Raw genomic sequence first — 17,309 nt, forward strand, 5'->3', positions numbered from 1 at the left:
CTTCGGGGCCACATGGGAGAGAGGGATGTCGGCCAGTCGGCTCGACAAGTTTTTGCTCCCGCCCGTCCTCGCGCGTCATGTAGCTTCGTGCGACGTACTCGCGTTTCCCGCGGGCACTCCGCGCATCACCGACCATCGACCGCTGTCAGTAGTGCTGGATTTCGGCGGGTGCGCCCCACGAGTAGACTTGTGGCGAATGGACGCCAGCCTACTGACAGATTGGTCCAGTCTCACATCGTTGAAGCGTGCGCTTTGTGCTCCGGGCGCGCGCGCTAATCCATCAGTGCCGTGGGATGAGCGAAAGGGCGAGTGGCGCGCACTTCTTATCGCGGAAGGCCACCGGCGAAGAGCACGCATCACCCGCGAACTCAACGAGACGCTGGCTCGCATCCGCATAGTCAAGAGAGGCGCGCCGCTTACATTCGCCATGCGGGACTATTACAATTTATTGAAGGCTCGCTACGAGACGCTGCTGCGGCAATCGGCGCGCGCTGCCAGCCGAACCCTCGTTCAGGGTAGGCCCGTAGCCGATCCCTCGGTCTTGCGGCAGGTTCGCGCAGGTGCCCTCGAAGAGGATGCGCCCGCATTCATTGCGGAGATCGCGCTGCCCAACGGGGCCACGAGCAGCAGCGCGACGGAGATACGCGAAGTCCTCACACGCCACGTGTCCCAGCTTTTCGCATCCAGTGTCAAGCGGGCAGGCGACCCCGCGGTCCGCGACGCACTCCGCGATTTTTGCCAGGGTCTCCCCGCAGTCCAGGACGAGCTCTCGCAGCTGCTCTGCGCGCCGGCGACGCCAGACGAGCTCAGCGCGACAGTAGCTGGAATGAATGCTGCCTCGGCCCCCGGACCTGACGGTATCCCCGTCAGTTTCTATGCGAAGCTGTACGATGTTTTAGAGGGTCCTCTGCTCGATATGGTCAACAGCTTTCTGACGGACGGAGCTCGACCAGAGTCTTTCAGAGAGAGCCGAGTCACGCTCATTCTGAAGCTGGGCGGGTGCCCATCTGACCCGCAGGCGTGGAGTCCGATCACTCTTCTCAACGCAGACTACAAGATCGTGGCGTCACTGCTGGCGAACAGGTTGAGCGCGATTCTGCCCTCGGTGGTCAGCCCAGTGCAAACGTGCAGCGTGCCGGGCCGTTCGGTGTTTTCTGCTCTAGCACTTACTCGTGACTTGTCCACGTTCACCTCGAGAGCGGGGATCCCGGGCTGTTTTGTCTCGCTTGACCAGTCCAAAGCTTCTGACCATATCGAGCACCGGTACCTAGCTGCTGGGTGTGCTCGAGGCTTTCAGCTTTCCATCAGCCTTCGTAGATAGAGTCGGGCTCCTCTACTCGGGGCTTACGGCCCGCCTGACCGTTAACGGAGCGATCAGCGCTCCTTTTTATGTTTCCAGAGGGATTAGGCAGGGCTGCCCCTTGTCGCCCTATTTTTCGTTCTATGCCTCGACCCACTGTTGCGTCGCATATCGCTGCGAGCCCGTCCGTGCGCGGTTTCCCGCTGCCGGTCCACGGCCAGGTTAAGGTCTCGGCATACGCCGACGATGTGTCCCTGTTCCTGCGGGACGAGGAGAGCTACGTAGCGTTTTTGCGGCTGTTTCAAGTGTACAGTGAGCTGTCCGGCGCCCCGCTGAACAGGGGCAAGAGTAGAGCGTTGCGTTCTGGCGCGTTCTCAGACCTGTTGCGTGACGTAGAGTGGGTTTCGGCGGTGCAGGTTCTAGGGGTTTATTTCCTCGCGTCCGGGGAGCCGGCTCGCGAGACGTGGACCCGGCTTAGAGAGACCGCTGAGAAACGGTTGTCCGTGGCGGCGCGTTTCCGTCTCTCCCTCGCGGAGCGCGCATTCATAATCCGCGCATCGGTGTGCGCCCCACTCTACTATGTCGCTCGCGTCGCCCACCCACCCCGCACCTTCATGCGCCGTTTGGCCACTTTATGTGGCTCGTTCTTTTGGGCAGGAAAGACGGAGTCTGTAGCGCGCGCGCTCCTTCGGCTTCCTACTAACATGGGGGGATTCAGAATTCCCCACCTGCCCACATTCTGCAACGTGCTTGCTTTGCGGGCGACCAGCGAGCTGGCTAACCAGGCGGGCTACCCGGGCAGGGCGTTCCTGCCATACTTACTCGGTACGTCACGCTCCCTTTTCCTCCCCGAGCAGAGTGTCGGCCCGACAGCCTTCCAGCAGCCTCGGTTTTTCCAGCGAGTCTGTCAGACGCTCAGGTCCCTCTCCGCAGCGCTGCCAGAGGTGGAGCTTATTTCAACTAACGCCTCTCGGGCATGCGAGCTCCTGGCCATCCCAGTAAAAAAAAAACCATTGGAACCAATTGGATTTCCAATGGGTTTCAATTGGTTCCAATTGGACGAGTTCAGTTTCCAATTGGTTCCAATTGGAATGGTGTTTCAATTGTTATGGTCCAAATGGACTATCCAATTGGACCATTTGGGTTTCCAATAGACGATATGCGAAATTGCTTGGCGGTCTGGCAACACCGCGCCCACAACTTCCGGTTTCCGTCTTGGCTCGGTCGAGCTGGTGCATCGTTTGCTATGCGTACTTTCTTCTTGCGAGTGGAATTTCAACAGGCAAGCTTCAGCTGCAGCGTTGTTTTCACAGCTGATCTTTGACCAAATGTAGGTGCTTTCAATAAGCGCCCGCTTACTCCTACCGCGCCCTCAGCTTCGCTTGAAGTCTGGCGCTGATGATCGCAATAATCGGCACTCGAAAGTGGGTTGGAAAGTCGAACCGTGACCATGTGCTGTTGTCGTTTTAATGCTCGCATTAAAGCACCAGTTCAAGCATCACGCATTATCATGGCTATTTTATTCCCAGGTGGACGTGAATTCATCTGGTAGGGTAGCGAGCGATTATTTTGCGGTGAGTGCGCACGTGTATTGACAAACTTTTGTGATTGCGAACTTTCGTTCGCGCCGACGCCAGGAGCTTCGTGCATTGCAGTATAATCACACAAGACCCTCGACCAGCTGCGTAATTCGATTCCTTTACTGTAATGTGCAATGCGCATCTGCGGTTTTCAACGTCACCGTTTCAGAGCCCGGCGTCGGTTGATTTTCGCCGCAATTCGTTGAAACCGCGTCTTGCTTAAGACGCAGTCAGTCGACATTAACAAGAGGAAAGTAGGCATGCACATATAATTCAAAATATTGTAAGCAAAGACGCAGCTTTTTTTTTTCAGATAAGCACTGAGCCACCGCGGCGGCTTGATTAGAGAAAGACGCTACAGCTGTAGGTGCATGCACGGACTCGATACGCTGGTCAAGTTGTGTGTGCAGGGGCGAAATTAGCATGTTCGGTTGCTTCCGAAACTTAATTAGCTTACTCCCAAACTTGGACAAATGGCTTTGTTGCGAAGCAAGCTGTTGAAGCTTGCCACAACGATAATAAAATCTGATGGCCTGAAGCGTTTTCAGAACACTGTTGCACGAACTTTCTAGCTTAGAAATGCGTCCCTCCTTCATAATAAAGTAGCTACATTATTTGCTTCTTTTTTTTTAGATTTTCGTCGCCGCAGATATGGAAGGTATAGGAACCCTCAAGAAATAAAGCATTCGCACCTCAGTTTTTATACGTAGTGTGTATTGCTTCATATGCGTAATGTCCAGAGAGTTTGCTCGCCCTTCTAAAACTAATTGAACGCGGGAAAAACTTAACTGAACACGTAGCAAACTAAGCAGTAATCGGCATATGGTTCTTCAAGTGAACTTATTTCGCCACGGCACGAGCGATTGGCCCGCTCAAAAAAAATTACCTTCTCTATTACGTTGTTCAAGTATGCGTCTATATATATTCACGCCCGACCGGGGAGTTGATAAATGCACGAAATCGGCTTCTAATTTTGATCAGAGACAACAAAGGCTGTGGTCCTTATCTTAATTTAAACGCAAATCACCTCGAGAGATTTGTCAAAAATCAGCGCAGAAAGCGAAAGCTGCGCACTGATCCGCGTGCTGACACATGATACCTCGCATGGCGTTTTGTGTTACTAAAACGTTGGGACGGAGTAAAAAAATAGAAAATCGAAAAGCTGGAACGCACCTAGTTCTGGCACGCATCGTAGTGTCTTTTCACAGTGGAGAGGGTAGCGCAACACTGCATCGGCATTTTACTTTTCAAACGAAGCGCAGCCGTTTTAACCCAACGCTGGGCAGCGGTTTCGTTTTCTGTACCGTGCCAACATGGAGGACTTAGTTCTCGGAACGTCGAGAGATGGCGCTGCGCATTTCGCATATCGTCTATTGGAATGGTGTTCCAATAGACGATATGCGAAATTGCTTGGCGGTCTGGCAACACCGCGCCCACAACTTCCGGTTTCCGTCTTGGCTCGGTCGAGCTGGTGCATCGTTTGCTATGCGTACTTTCTTCTTGCGAGTGGAATTTCAACAGGCAAGCTTCAGCTGCAGCGTTGTTTTCACAGCTGATCTTTGACCAAATGTAGGTGCTTTCAATAAGTGCCCGCTTACTCCTACCGCGCCCTCAGCTTCGCTTGAAGTCTGGCGCTGATGATCGCAATAATCGGCACTCGAAAGTGGGTTGGAAAGTCGAACCGTGACCATGTGCTGTTGTCGTTTTAATGCTCGCATTAAAGCACCAGTTCAAGCATCACGCATTATCATGGCTATTTTATTCACAGGTGGACGCGAATTCATCTGGTAGGGTAGCCAGCGGTTATTTTGCGGTGAGTGCGCACGTGTGTTGACAAACTTCTGTGACAGTGCGAACTTTCGTTCGCGCCGACGCCAGGAGCTTCGTGCATTGCAGTATAATCACACAAGACCCTCGACCAGCTGCGTAATTCGATTCCTTTACTGTAATGTGCAATGCGCATCGGCGGTTTTCAACGTCACCGTTTCAGAGCCCGGCGTCGGTTGATTTTCGCCACAATTCGTTGAAACCGCGTCCTGCTTAAGACGCAGTCAGTCGACATTAACAAGAGGAAAGTAGGCATGCACATATAATTCAAAATATTGTAAGCAAAGACGCAGCTTTTTTTTTTTTTCAGATAAGCACTGAGCCACCGCGGCGGCTTGATTAGAGAAAGACGCTACAGCTGTAGGTGCATGCACGGACTCGATACGCTGGTCAAGCTGTGTGTGCAGGGGCGAAATTAGCATGTTCGGTTGCTTCCGAAACTTAATTAGCTTACTCCCAAACTTGGACAAATGGCTTTGTTGCGAAGCAAGCTGTTGGAGCTTGCCACAACAATAATAAAATCTTATGGCCTGAAGCGTTTTCAGAACACTGTTGCACGTACTTTCTAGCTTAGAAATGCGTCCCTCCTTCATAATAAAGTAGCTATATTATTCGCTTCTTTTTTTTTTTTTAGATTTTAGTCGCCGCAGATATCGAAGGTATAGGAATCCTCAAGAAATAAAGCATTCGCACCTCAGTTTTTATACGTAGGGTGTATTGCTTCACAAAGACTCCTTAACGCGCATAACATATGCGTATGGTCCAGAGAGTTTGCTCGCCCTTCTAAAACTAATGGAACCCGGGAAAAACTCAACTGAACACGTAGCAAACTAAGCAGTAATCGGCATATGGTTCTTCGAGTGAACTTATTTCGCCACGGCACGAGCGATTGGCCCGCTCAAAAAAATTACCTTCTCTATTACGCTGTTCAAGTATGCGTCCATATATATTCACGCCCGACCGGAGAGTTGATAAATGCACGAAATCGGCTTCTAATTTTGATCAGAGACAACAAAGGCTGTGGTCCTTATCTTAATTTAAACGCAAATCACCTCGAGAGATTTGTCAAAAATCAGCGCAGAAAGCGAAAGCTGCGCACTGATCCGCGTGCTGACACATGATACCTCGCATGGCGTTTTGTGTTACTAAAACGTTGGGACGGAGCAAAAAAATAGAAAAGCGAAAAGCTGGAACGCACCTAGTTCTGGCACTCATCGTATTGTCTTTTCACAGTGGAGAGGGTAGCGCAACACTGCATCGGCATTTTACTTTTCAAACTAAGCGCAGCCGTTTTAACCCAACGCTGGGCAGCGGTTTCGTTTTCTCTACCGTACCAACATGGAGGACTTAGTTCTCGGAGCGCCGAGAGATGGCGCTGCGCATTTCGCATATCGTCTATTGGATGGTCCAAATGGACTATCCAATTGGACCATTTGAGTTTCCAATTGGTGAGCCCAATTGGTCTTACCCATTGCATCCACTTGGTCCGCCGAACTGCACCCAATTTATCCAATGAATGTTTGCATGTTTGACGAAAAAGGTAGAACTAATATGGTACTTACAATGAGAGCTATCAGCAGCTTAGCCTAATAAATTGTACTCATCCCCTGCACCACCACTGGAGCTGAAATTAAATTAAATATCTGCGCTCAGTGGGCAAGCGCCATCGGCCCCAGCATGAGCCTCATATGTGGGGTATATAAGTTGGAGCAGAAGTGTGTTCTCTGGATGTACATATTGAGCTAATGTATGCTGCTATATAGTGCCTGAATGTGCAGTGTTGCTTGTGTGTGATGCATATGTGTCTGTTGGCTTTGATTTCTATAAAAGCATGTTAATTTCAATTCCGTAGAAAAATGTTGATTGGCACTAGGCAGAGTGTCTCCCCGCAGTCCTCATAAATAAGTTTTCCTTTTGCACATTACAATGTGTTAAGTTGTAGAAATATTCATCCATGATCCTAGAGCATATTATTCAAACATTTAGCTACCTTTCTCAATGAACGTAACATATTTTGTGAATATTTTCTGAGTTAAATAACTGCCTGGCTTAATGGGTCCAATTGGCTAGTCCAGTTGGATCCAATTAGTCGGGGGCTAAAAACACAACTGGAACCAATTGGTTCCAATTGGGAAACCCAATTGGAAGCAATGGGAATGTCCATTTAGTTCCAACTGGAATGTCCAATTGGTTCCAATGTTTTTTTTGACTGGGATAAAAGAAGCCCCACAGGAGAAATTGGCGTTTAGGAGAGAGGTGCGATGGCGGGACCTGACGTACGTGCGAGACTTTGGCTGGCTGCGGGGCTGGCTGGCCCTGCCTACGGCAGATCGCCTGGCGGCTTGGGGCGTGGCCCCCTCCAACCGATGTCCGCAATGTGGCCTCGTAGAAACCTTGCCGCACGGGCTCTTTGAGTGTTCTGTAGCCAGGACATTTTGGGTCCTCATGTCTATAATGTTTGGAGCGACCCTCGGCCCCAACTCCAGGTTTCACGATCCTTTCGTACGCCTGCTACTTTGCGTCGGGGCATTCGATCGTGCTGTGGCGCCAGAGAGGTGTGGCGAAGGACGACCACAGAGGGCCATGTACCCCACTTTACAGCGGGTACGTCCACGCATGTTGGCCCAAGCCTGCGTGGACCTCGTGTCGCTGGAGGAGCACCAGTTCCTTCGGCGCTGGTCCACCCGCTTCATCGTCGCAGGCAGGGGCCGTGTGTCGGTGCGGCTCCTGCCATATTAAGTGTGGCGCGCCTGTGTGGTACGCGTTCTGTTCGCACGTCGTTCTGTTCGAGCGCGAGGTTTGTGCGCGAGGTTTGTGCGCGTTGTTCGCGCTTTACGTTTGTGCGCGTCATTTGTGCGCGATGTTTGTGCGCGGGCTTTTGTGCGCGATTTTTTCATCCGGCGTGCTTCCCCCGCGCGTATGGACCTCTGAACTTTCTTGGACATCTTGTGGTTTTGGACGCTTAAGTTCCCTGCGTGTGTGTGTGAGCACCGGGCGACGTCAGTCGCCGTATAATGTACCTTTGTTTTTGTAGAGTGACGGACGTCCCTTTTTGATCGAGGGTTCAATAAACAATTCTCTTAAAACCCGGATGAGTGGAATTCAGTGCCCGGATGATGGCTCTCGGTCTCGGCGTGACGTCACCACACTGCCGAGAACGGGAGCTAAAAGCATTTCATGCTTAAAACAGGTGCTAGTGCAGCTTTCAGGGTGATATTGGGCGGTTGGAGTTAATCCAGCCCTGCATATGCGAGAGCATAGAGGTCGTACAAAGATTTGTGGTCAGGAAGGGCGCCACCACCGAGAGAGAATATTCCAAGACATTTAAAGCCAAGCCAAAGCAATCCATAGCTTGTGAAAGTTGTGTCGACATAGATTTTTCCTTCCTCCACGTGTGTCGACTTGAGCAACTTAAATTTGTCACTTTTCTTGTGAATTAGGAAATGGGGTTTTGACTCTTTGTTCGCGTTCTTTTTCTGGCGTTTCGTTACAGTGCTTGTGCGAGTGTTTCATTTCTTTTTTTTTTGCTATGGAATGAACGCACTGTCCTCAGTGGCGTGCCTTTTTGTGCTCTACGGTGGTGGTGGTGGCTGCTTCGTCGATTTAATCAAGTCTGGCGCGAGTGCGTGGGCATTCGAAGGTAGGATTGCGAAGGCAGTGTGCGTAAGCATTTCAGCAAGGCATTGCCGAAGGCATTTAGGAGAGCAGTTTTCCCAACAGTACACGAGCGCTCTAGAGTACGTCGGTCCGGAAAGGTTAGGCAACACGCGAGCGATTGTGTTTGGTTGCAAAAGTTGTAATATTTTTGTGCCTATACGAGTCATATCCTTGGAAAGTATTTAAAGAGAGAAATCGAACGGTGCAGTTGTCATGTCGATTCGATGAGGCGCGATGCACGTCGGCGCAGGAACATGATCACTGCCGCGAACCTGCCGAGCGCATTGCAGATACCCGCTTGATGACGCCCAGTGAAGAACGCCCTATATGCCACTTTTTGTGCGACCTAATGTTGAAAGCTTTGCATTCTGGCGTGTTTTCTCTAATTATTTGCACAAAGTACTTTTTCAGACACTATCCAATGATGCTCGGTAGTTTTGAAAATGAAGCTGCATTGAACTTGTTTTCAGCTCGAAATGCTGATATATATGTAGCGAGGGACAAGACTTAAAGAACAGGATGCCAATTAGAGGTGTTGCAAATTGGTCTTTTTGCAAGGAAAGCAAATGAATCCATTTGTGTCTACCAATTAACTGTCTACTACGCTGATTTCTAATAATATGCACTCAAAGGCGGGTCATCATTGTTCCGCCTGAAATAAGCATTATGCACCGCCTCATATCAGTTTGGATTTTTCTGTGTAAGAAAACTAACCTTGCCAATCTTTTCAATTTGTACATAAAAAGCTGCTTTTAACAACTGTCGTATATGTAGTCAGAAAAGGATTCCAAGTCACTTATAGAATGCATGGGGTATGTACCTCGTAGAGTTCAAGTGTCTAAACTTTAGTGCCGCTCTACATCTCTTCCGTGACGCAATAGGTGCCCGAGCACTTATTTTGATGAACAACTCTTTGCAGCTCTTTGTCATTTAACAATCAAATAACGCTGGCTGTTCTTGCCGTTTTTGCTTGATAACAACCAACTTATCTCAGTAAAGTCTTATAAAGAGTTGTCACAGGCACCTGATGTTTGCGCTATTTTTTCTTTTATCAAAGCTCTCTTTGGAGAAATTTGCATGTTCGATATCATTATTGGTAACTTATTCACCACGACAAGCTTCAATTCTATACTCCAGCTTGTACCAACCTCATAACTAAAAAAAATGACAGGTATGCTTGAATATAGGCTTGTAAAAGCAGAATTGTCAGCATATTTCGCAAGCATAGAGGTAGAGGCTTATACCCTCTGGTAGATATAGATGAAGAAACAGCATAGGCATAGAGGCAGCGCATTCCTGTCAGATGTCTCACTGTGCAAGTAGACTTGATGAAAGTGACTGCAGCGGTGACCACCTAGTCGTTAGAGCATTTTTTCTCATCTGCGGGAGGTACGGGGTTCGATTCCCAGTGCCACCGGGTACCCACCAATTTCCAATAGGTGCAAGCTTTCCTCTGGCCTGGTGCATGGCTTCTCTGGGGTGAGTTGCTTGGAAATGGGTCTCTGATGCCACCTTGATTAGACCGAAAATACTCTGTCCCATGAAAACCAAATCATCATTGGACTTAGAAGCTGACCCATAATGTGATGAGTGCATGTTGGGGCCACTATAGTAAAGCAAGCTGTCCAAAATACTGAGTAGACAGCATTGGAGGTTAAAGGTGCATTAAAGTGGAATCTGAACTGGTCTTTTTACCGCAGGAACTCTATCTAGACATTCCGAGCATTCTTAGAAACTTTGGTTTTATTTATTGGTGTTTAACATCCCGAAGACTCAGGCTATGAGGGACGACGTAGTGGAGAGCTCCGGAAATTTCGATCACATGGGGTTCTTTAACGTGCACTGACATCGCACAGTACACGGGCCTGTAGAACTTCGCGTTCATCGAAATCGTCGTGTGCGGGCGATTTTCATAATTTAAATTGGATTAAACGTCCCAGCTCCCGCCTTTTTTTGAACTCTCTGCAGAGGGTAGGAGGAGTTATCCAACCTTTCAGGCAGACCCGTGGCGGCTCGCTGCTCTGCCATCGGCGGAGCGATCGGCGAAAGCAAAGAGTCCATGCGTATTTTTATGTAGTCTGTGACTGGATCTATTTATTCACGGAAACCTAGAAAATAAAATAAAAAAGAAAGTGAAGCTGCCACACGATTGCCTGAAAGGCACTACACGCGTTAGTGGTCTCTTCCTACTGCCTACGGTGAGTTCAAAAAAAGGCGGGAGCCGGGACGTTTATGCCAATTTAAATTAAGGGAATTGGCCTCACAGGACAATAATTCGAAGCTTCTAAGAATGCTCGGAACGTGTAGATCGGGTTCCCGCTGTGAAGACTAGTTCAGATTCCTCTTTAGTGGTGCACCTTTAATATATAGCATAGACAATCTTTCTCTGTAGCCTTTAAACATCAGAAACCTGAATCTTCGGAAGTTGGAACTAAGCTTCAATACGCTTTGCATGAGAACCCATTTTCTTGCATGTCCCACATTCAGATTTGCCCTTGAATACTTCTTGTAGCTCGTAGAACGCATGAATGCTTTGATCTGGTAGTGTAGATTTCATGGCGTGCTTTTAGTTCCCAAAGTTTTAGTGTGATGCTGCAGAGAGCAAACTCTGCAGGCTCAGTCACAGAAACACTCAAAGTGGTCTTGCTCAAAAGTTAAGCATCGAGTGTGAGGAATTTGTAGCTTCTCGTGCCTATGAAAAGGAGACACGATTGACTGGAATTCGAGGAAAGTGGCCTGTGACTTTCGAGCATATCAGTAAACTAAGGAATCCTTCATTGCCGACACTGTGCTCTAGCGTGCTGAATTTTTTCTCTGCAGTGATCAGTACTGTTGGAACTGTTGCATGTCATGCAATGCTGAACATTCAACAAGTGACTGCAGTTTTGAATACAATCTAAAAGGGCCCATAACGGCAATATTAACTTCGTCAAAGCTAAGTCTCTGGCAGAAGATGTGTACAAGTCTTCCGAGTTTCTCAGCATTGTCACTGTCAGCGGTTTTCCTGCCCGTGTGTGCAGCGACATTCGAATTGCACCTTAGCTCCACATTCGTCACAAAACCGATGAAAGCTGTCGCAGTGGCTCAGTGGTTATAGTGCTTGGCTCACATGAAAGATGTGGGTTTGATCCCGGCCACTGCGGTCATATTTTGATGGAGGTGAAACGCTAGAGGCCCGTGTACTGTGCAATGTCAGGGCATGTTAAAGAATCCCAGGGGGTCAAAATTATCTGGAACCCGCCGTTACGGTGTCCCTCATAGTATGAGTCGCTTTGGGACATCAAACCCCATAAAACATAACAAAAGCGATGAAGCAGCCACCACTTTGTTTGTAGCATTCTTGTAAATCACACGAGTGCATATTTGTGGCGGCAGAACATTCACTGAATTACGGAGTATGAAATCCTCGCGCAGTTGTTGTAGTGAAGCACAAGAAAAGTAACTCGAATATGGACCAAAACGTGCATTTGCATCTATGAAATGGCACCTATGAGCTGCGAATGTCTTCACCTTTCATATTTCATCATTCAGAATTTAAAGAAAAACTATTTCAAGTGACTTGGTTCCCTTAGAACTTCTTACAGCACTAGCTGTTTTTTAGATGTTTTTTCAGATAATGTTTCGTTTGTGCTGTGTGTTCATGGCTTACCTAACTGCAGCTGTACTTGTATCATTTCGAAGAACCACATCGGCCTTGTTCCTGTGATGATTTCAGCAACAGTCCTATAAGATCTTGGCTTCTTGTGCAAATTTTTTGCTATTCCTGGTTCCGTTCTTTCAACTGTACACTCCCACAGCTACCAGTTAAAAACTGCCACCTAGCAGCGATTATAAACAATTTTGTGAGAGCGGATAAGGCTGTAAATTAAAAGCACCTATTCCTGTTGGATGAGGGGTGGAGTGGATTAGCACTGCATTCTTTAACGCATAAGATGGCAGTTGGAATCCCCTTGTTCAAAATATGCGTTTTCTTTTTTTTTCCACCGGTGATTACCAGTACATAAATCATTTACCATTTCCCTTGCATGTGTCGTTAGGTTTAGGTTTCAGGTTAGAATTTAGATACTTTGGGGCAAATATCACAGTTTGAAAAGCTGCGAGACAAGCTTGGCGGTGAAGCCGAAGTTTGGGTGCTGTACTGTTGACAGAATGGAATTATACACCTGCTACAACACCTGTCCCAGCCAGTCTTCACTGTTCATGTGTTTGTCACATTTATTGGCATTAACATGCTTTGCAGCAATTTTTATGTACACTAGTGCAGCCACACATTTTTAAACCACCTGCACCTTGTACATAGTTCATATTCTATTTGATAGTTACAGCACTTATAGAGACTTAATATTTGCAGGGGAAAGAGCCAGGCTTTGAGGATCGTGACTGCAAGAAAAGCTGTCCTGTGCCAAGTATTTGCAAGGCTTGAACTGTTGCAATGGCTGGAACTTGTTACAGCTCTTTCCTGTGCAAACACCTGTGCAGCAGTTTGTTATTTTACTGCTGCTCAGCATCTCGTAATTGCGACTGCTGCTTGTAAATGCATTGAGGCTATATATATGTTCAAACCCTGATACACAATGCCTATGCTCTCGGTGAAGGAAATCAATGCTCTCAGCTTGTTTTTTTTTGTCTCTACTAGCTGTGGTTGATAGTTTTGGTCTTGGCTTTTGTAAAATTGTGACCCACACTGCTATTTATGCACTCTCCGTAAAGCAGCAGCTTCAAGCAGCTGTGAGAGCTTTGGTCAGACGCCTGAAGAAAGAATTGATAACTGCAATAGAAGGTTTGTGGTCAGTGAAAGATGAAAATTTATTAAGTGGTACAAGTAGCAGCAAGCTAGGGAGAGTTAGACACTAATGATTGCATGTGTGACATCTTGAGTTATTGTTTATATTATTATTGTTATTTGATGCCTGACATTCATTACTTTCCTGCGGTTGAATGTGTTCCTTTCTTCGTTCTTAATCTTTTTAGTGTAATAATCTTTTACATTATTTTTGTTGTTTTGTGCCGGTGCCAAGGCCTTAGTATCGTTTCTGGGCATTTGAAATACATATTTGTTATTCTTTTTTATGACATTATCACAACGGTAATCATAGCATTGAATTTTAATGGTGCTGAGGCAGCTTTGGGCAAAGAGTGCCACAGCACAAGGTATTTTTCTTTACAATGACGTTATCATGAAGACAGGAACACAACAAAGAAAAAATACAACTTGAAGAGAAAACTGCTACGAAACATCAGAACAGTACATAATCCAGTTATGACGTACATCCCATATAGATTTATTTTCCTGGTTTTCCCCTTTTATGCCAGGCTCACTTCATGACATCGAGTTAAAACATTTTAAATGGCAGATAACATGCAAATAAACATTAACCAGTGTCGTGTGTCCCTTCAGTTTATTTCTGTTACTTTTTGGTCACTGGGAGGGGCCCTATAAATTTTCGGATAGGCATTTATGCTAGCACACGAGAAAGTAAATTTCATATGATAGTGCAAAGCTCGTAATCTTGTGTAGTGATAGCCAGCAGTTCTTTGATCATGTAACATGCCAAATTGGTTTACATTTTACCTAACAGCATGAATGTTTTGGGCATTTCAGAGAGCCACATCAGCCTTGCGACGACTTCAGCAGCTGTCCACTGAGGCCACGACTGTAGCACAGTTGTTGACGTGATCTGTGACATGAACTGTGTGTGGAATGTGAACTTTGCACATTTTCTTAAATGCATTGTGCGTGAGCTCCTACGTTACACAAGAACTTCGAGCCACTCTGGGCACAAATGCTTTGAGGTTTGAAAGTTGAAATAGACAAGTCGTTGGAACCAGAACTGTCCCTTACGAAGTTTTTGGAAGTTTTTGGTTACTCTTGAGAAGCTGAAGCTTGTGACCTTTTGCCACTGTTTAGGAGCACAACATTTGTTTCGTTGTTTTGTAGGATACTATAACTGAAACTGCTATATGTATTGATGCTGCATGCAATTTTGGAGCTTGTTATCTAATGCCTAAACTGTCATTGTAGAAAAGCAGTGTTATATATTTGAGGATCATGGATATAGCTTTCGTCAAGTTATGTTTCGTGAGGCCAACCGCAGGCCACCAGAATGCAGCAGTTACAACCAAACAACTACTTCACTTTGGCACCACAGGCATGCATGCTCAAAGCCAAGAAATATATTCCTTGCCTCACATATTCACTTGCTCTATCCGAACAGGTTTTGTGACGCGCCTAACTTCCTTTAGAAGACTGTGTTTCATGCTTATGATTCTGTGGGTCTCAAGCTATGATGTGTAATTCAGTATCATTGAACCACTCATTCTGTGTGTTGCAAACATGCTTACATGTGCAAATTATTTGTCTATCGTTGTGAGTGCATCTCTTCCACTTATGTTTTGCCTTTTGGGAACTTCTTCGGTACATGGCGCCCTGAAATCTTTCTGGTGTTTGTAATCGGAAAAATGTCTGCCTGTGTGATGAATGTGGCACGCCCAGTACACAGCAGGTAGGTCAAAAAGGGCGGCTGAAAGGTTCTATGGTCTGCTTGTCACGGCCTTCAGAAAAATAGTGCTTTGAGCAAAGTGCAGGTGTGGTAGTTGTTAGTAAAGGCATTTTCGTTCTCTGCTCTGCACCCAGATTATCAACACAGTGGGCCCATCCCACAGTTGGGCTTCGTTCGCGGCACATTTGAACAAGAGTTCCCTTGGCAAGCACTCTTGGAGGTGCATAGGCAGCAAGATCACCCCCCTGGGCTCCAGAAGAGGTACTGCTGTTCCTACTGCCCATACTTCTTACATATTGTATAACCTTTTCGGCGCCACTTACTTGCTGTACATTCTTATTCCTTTTTACTGTTATTTTTTTTCTTTCTCTGTAGTGTTCTTGTCTTCGTTGGTACAAATGTTGAGTTTGCTCCCCCCTTATGTAATGCCCTAGGGCCTTTAAGGGAAAATAAATGGAATAAAATGAAATGAAAGTCAAACATTGAATGCACATGTTTCAGTGCTGCTAATGCATCGGTACGCAGTGAGAAACATGGTCTTTTCAGGATTTTGACTTTGGAATGGGCACCAGAAAGAGCGCATATGGTGGTGCGACAGAATAGAGGGGTGTTCCAGAAAATTCGCTTCCCCGATGTCTTGAACAGCAAATTCATAGGGATGATTGTGCAGCACTGTGCAGTTGGTGCAGGGCTGTGCAGTTGGTTCTTGTTTCTGACTAGTGCACATCATTGGCATTGCCATGCTAATAAGTGCCCACCCTCTTCCCCACCCTTGCTTTATTTCATCCCCGCCCACGCAGGCAACTTGTGGAGAAGCACAAGAGGACGCACACCGGCGAGCGGCCCATCGTGTGCAAGATCTGCCAGAAGGGCTTCAGTCAGCCAGATAACCTTACCCGGCACTTGTTAAGTCACATAGAAGAAAAGCCTTACGTGCGCACCGAGAGCTTCGCCAGTTCAGTTGATTTAACGCGTCACCGCAGACAGCATTTGCACGACCGTAAAGCCTCGCACGTGTGTCCCCTCTGTAGAAAAGGGTTCTTCACCTCTGCTCGGCTCAATAAGCACCTTTTGAAACACACTGATGCAATGCCCTACGCCTGCTCTCAGTGCGAGATGAGTTTCAAGGCAAAGCACCATGTCAAACATCACAAGAGAGAGGTACACAGTGGCCAGTATAAGCTGCACTGCCCGCAGTGTGGCCAAGGCATGAGTACTACAGTCCATCTTAATAAGCACATGCGCGCGAAGCATGGTTCTGAAGGGGAAGGCAACCAGCGCGACATAGTCGACATCAGTACTGTTAGAAGTGTTGCAAGCCATGCAACGTTGAACATTTAGCAAGTGACCACGGTATTGAATGCAATGTAAAAGAGCCCATCACGGCAATAGTATTTTATTATCTTCGGCAAAGCCAAGTGCCATGAAATGTGTACATGCCTGCTTGCTTCCCAATTATTGTTAGTGTTAGCAGTTTTTCCGTGTGTGTGTGCAGCCACATTCAGATTGTACCTTCGCACTGTGTTCTTGACAAAACCGGCAAAGCGGTGACCATTTCTTTTGCGGCATTTGTTTTGTGGCACTCCTGTAAAGCATGCGAGTTTATGTTGGTGGACACAGTATGTTCATTGGATTACAAAGTATGAAATCCTCGCTGAGTTGCTCTAGTGAACCATGTGAAAATAAACTTGAATGTAGAACAAAACATGCATTTCCATCTCCTTGTGAAAAAGCACCTGAAACTGCAAATGGCTTCATGTTTCATACTTGATCACTGAGAATTACATGAAAAACTATTTCAAGTTAGAGTGTCCTCTTAAAAAGTTTTTGTTGCACTAGCTAATGCTTTTTAGATGGTATAGCTTGTGCTGTGTGTTCCTTGTCAGCCTAACTGTAGTCGTACTTGTGGTATTTCAGAGAACCACGTCGGCCTTGTTGTTGGATGATTTCAGCAGCAGTCCTCGGAAACCATGACTGCTATAGTAGGATATAACTTTAAAAAAAACAGCAGTTGCTAACACTAGGCCGTGGTCCGTGTCATCCTGTATCACACTGCTGGCCAATCACAACAGCAAACGAAATCAGTTTTTTAATGTTTGACTATATCAAACAATTCATGTATCAGAAGTCTAGAGCTCATGATTTTTTCTTGCGATAAGCTTCTTGCTTAGGTAACAAGGAACGTTTAAGCAGTGGAATATTTTTCCACCGTGGAAGAATTCTGTGCGCGGAGGCCGATTGTGGGCGGAGCATCCCTCCAGACTTAAGTTGTATCTGACTGTAGTGCAAGCAGGGGGGAAATCTGACTGTGCAGCCTGCTCGTGGCCTCCCCTGCCACCGGATACGGGCCGGTGTAGTTTCGGCTACTAGGCTTTGTTCCGGTGCAATGCCAGCAGTGGGGATGGGACGGCCGGGGCCCATCCTCTGGAGATGCAAAACCCCATG

The 17,309-nt window shown here is 47.1% G+C and overlaps 2 protein-coding genes across 14 annotated transcripts in view; one reads left to right on the forward strand and one right to left on the reverse strand.

Moving 5' to 3' along the window:
* LOC149353843 (uncharacterized) overlaps nt 1–17,309 on the reverse strand; it is a 615,886-nt gene that overhangs the window by 131,417 nt on the left and 467,160 nt on the right. The gene's annotated exons all lie outside the window — the stretch shown is intronic.
* Nucleotides 7,486–16,541, forward strand: LOC149353845 (zinc finger X-chromosomal protein-like). 13 transcript variants are annotated; one of them, XM_089582894.1, is made up of 5 exons: nt 8,048–8,347; nt 9,774–9,843; nt 13,967–14,867; nt 14,999–15,125; nt 15,665–16,540. In XM_089582894.1, the coding sequence occupies exons 3-5, from the start codon at nt 14,843–14,845 to the stop codon at nt 16,203–16,205; spliced, it is 693 nt and encodes a 230-aa protein (XP_089439020.1). In that variant the 5' UTR covers nt 8,048–8,347; nt 9,774–9,843; nt 13,967–14,842; the 3' UTR covers nt 16,206–16,540. The 13 variants fall into 13 exon arrangements, 12 of the variants coding, with proteins under 12 accessions (XP_089439016.1, XP_089439020.1, XP_089439017.1 ...); XM_089582891.1 differs by lacking the exon at nt 9,774–9,843 and adding an exon at nt 12,716–13,151; XM_089582892.1 differs by lacking the exon at nt 9,774–9,843 and adding an exon at nt 12,716–13,144.

The sequence above is a fragment of the Amblyomma mixtum genome, chromosome 3 (genome assembly GCF_055824585.1).
Source record: "Amblyomma mixtum isolate Tamu chromosome 3, ASM5582458v1, whole genome shotgun sequence".
Taxonomy (NCBI): Eukaryota; Metazoa; Arthropoda; class Arachnida; order Ixodida; family Ixodidae; genus Amblyomma; species Amblyomma mixtum.

Excerpts from the sequence above, each read along its gene's own strand:
- LOC149353845 (XM_089582890.1), top strand. The coding sequence starts at position 8,242 with ATGAACGCACTGTCCTCAGTGGCGTGCCTTTTTGTGCTCTACGGTGGT. Across the intron at positions 8,348-14,998 it reads GAGTGCGTGGGCATTCGAAG|ATTATCAACACAGTGGGCCC; the intron begins GTAGGATTGCGA and ends CTCTGCACCCAG. Across the intron at positions 15,126-15,664 it reads CCCCCTGGGCTCCAGAAGAG|GCAACTTGTGGAGAAGCACA; the intron begins GTACTGCTGTTC and ends CCGCCCACGCAG.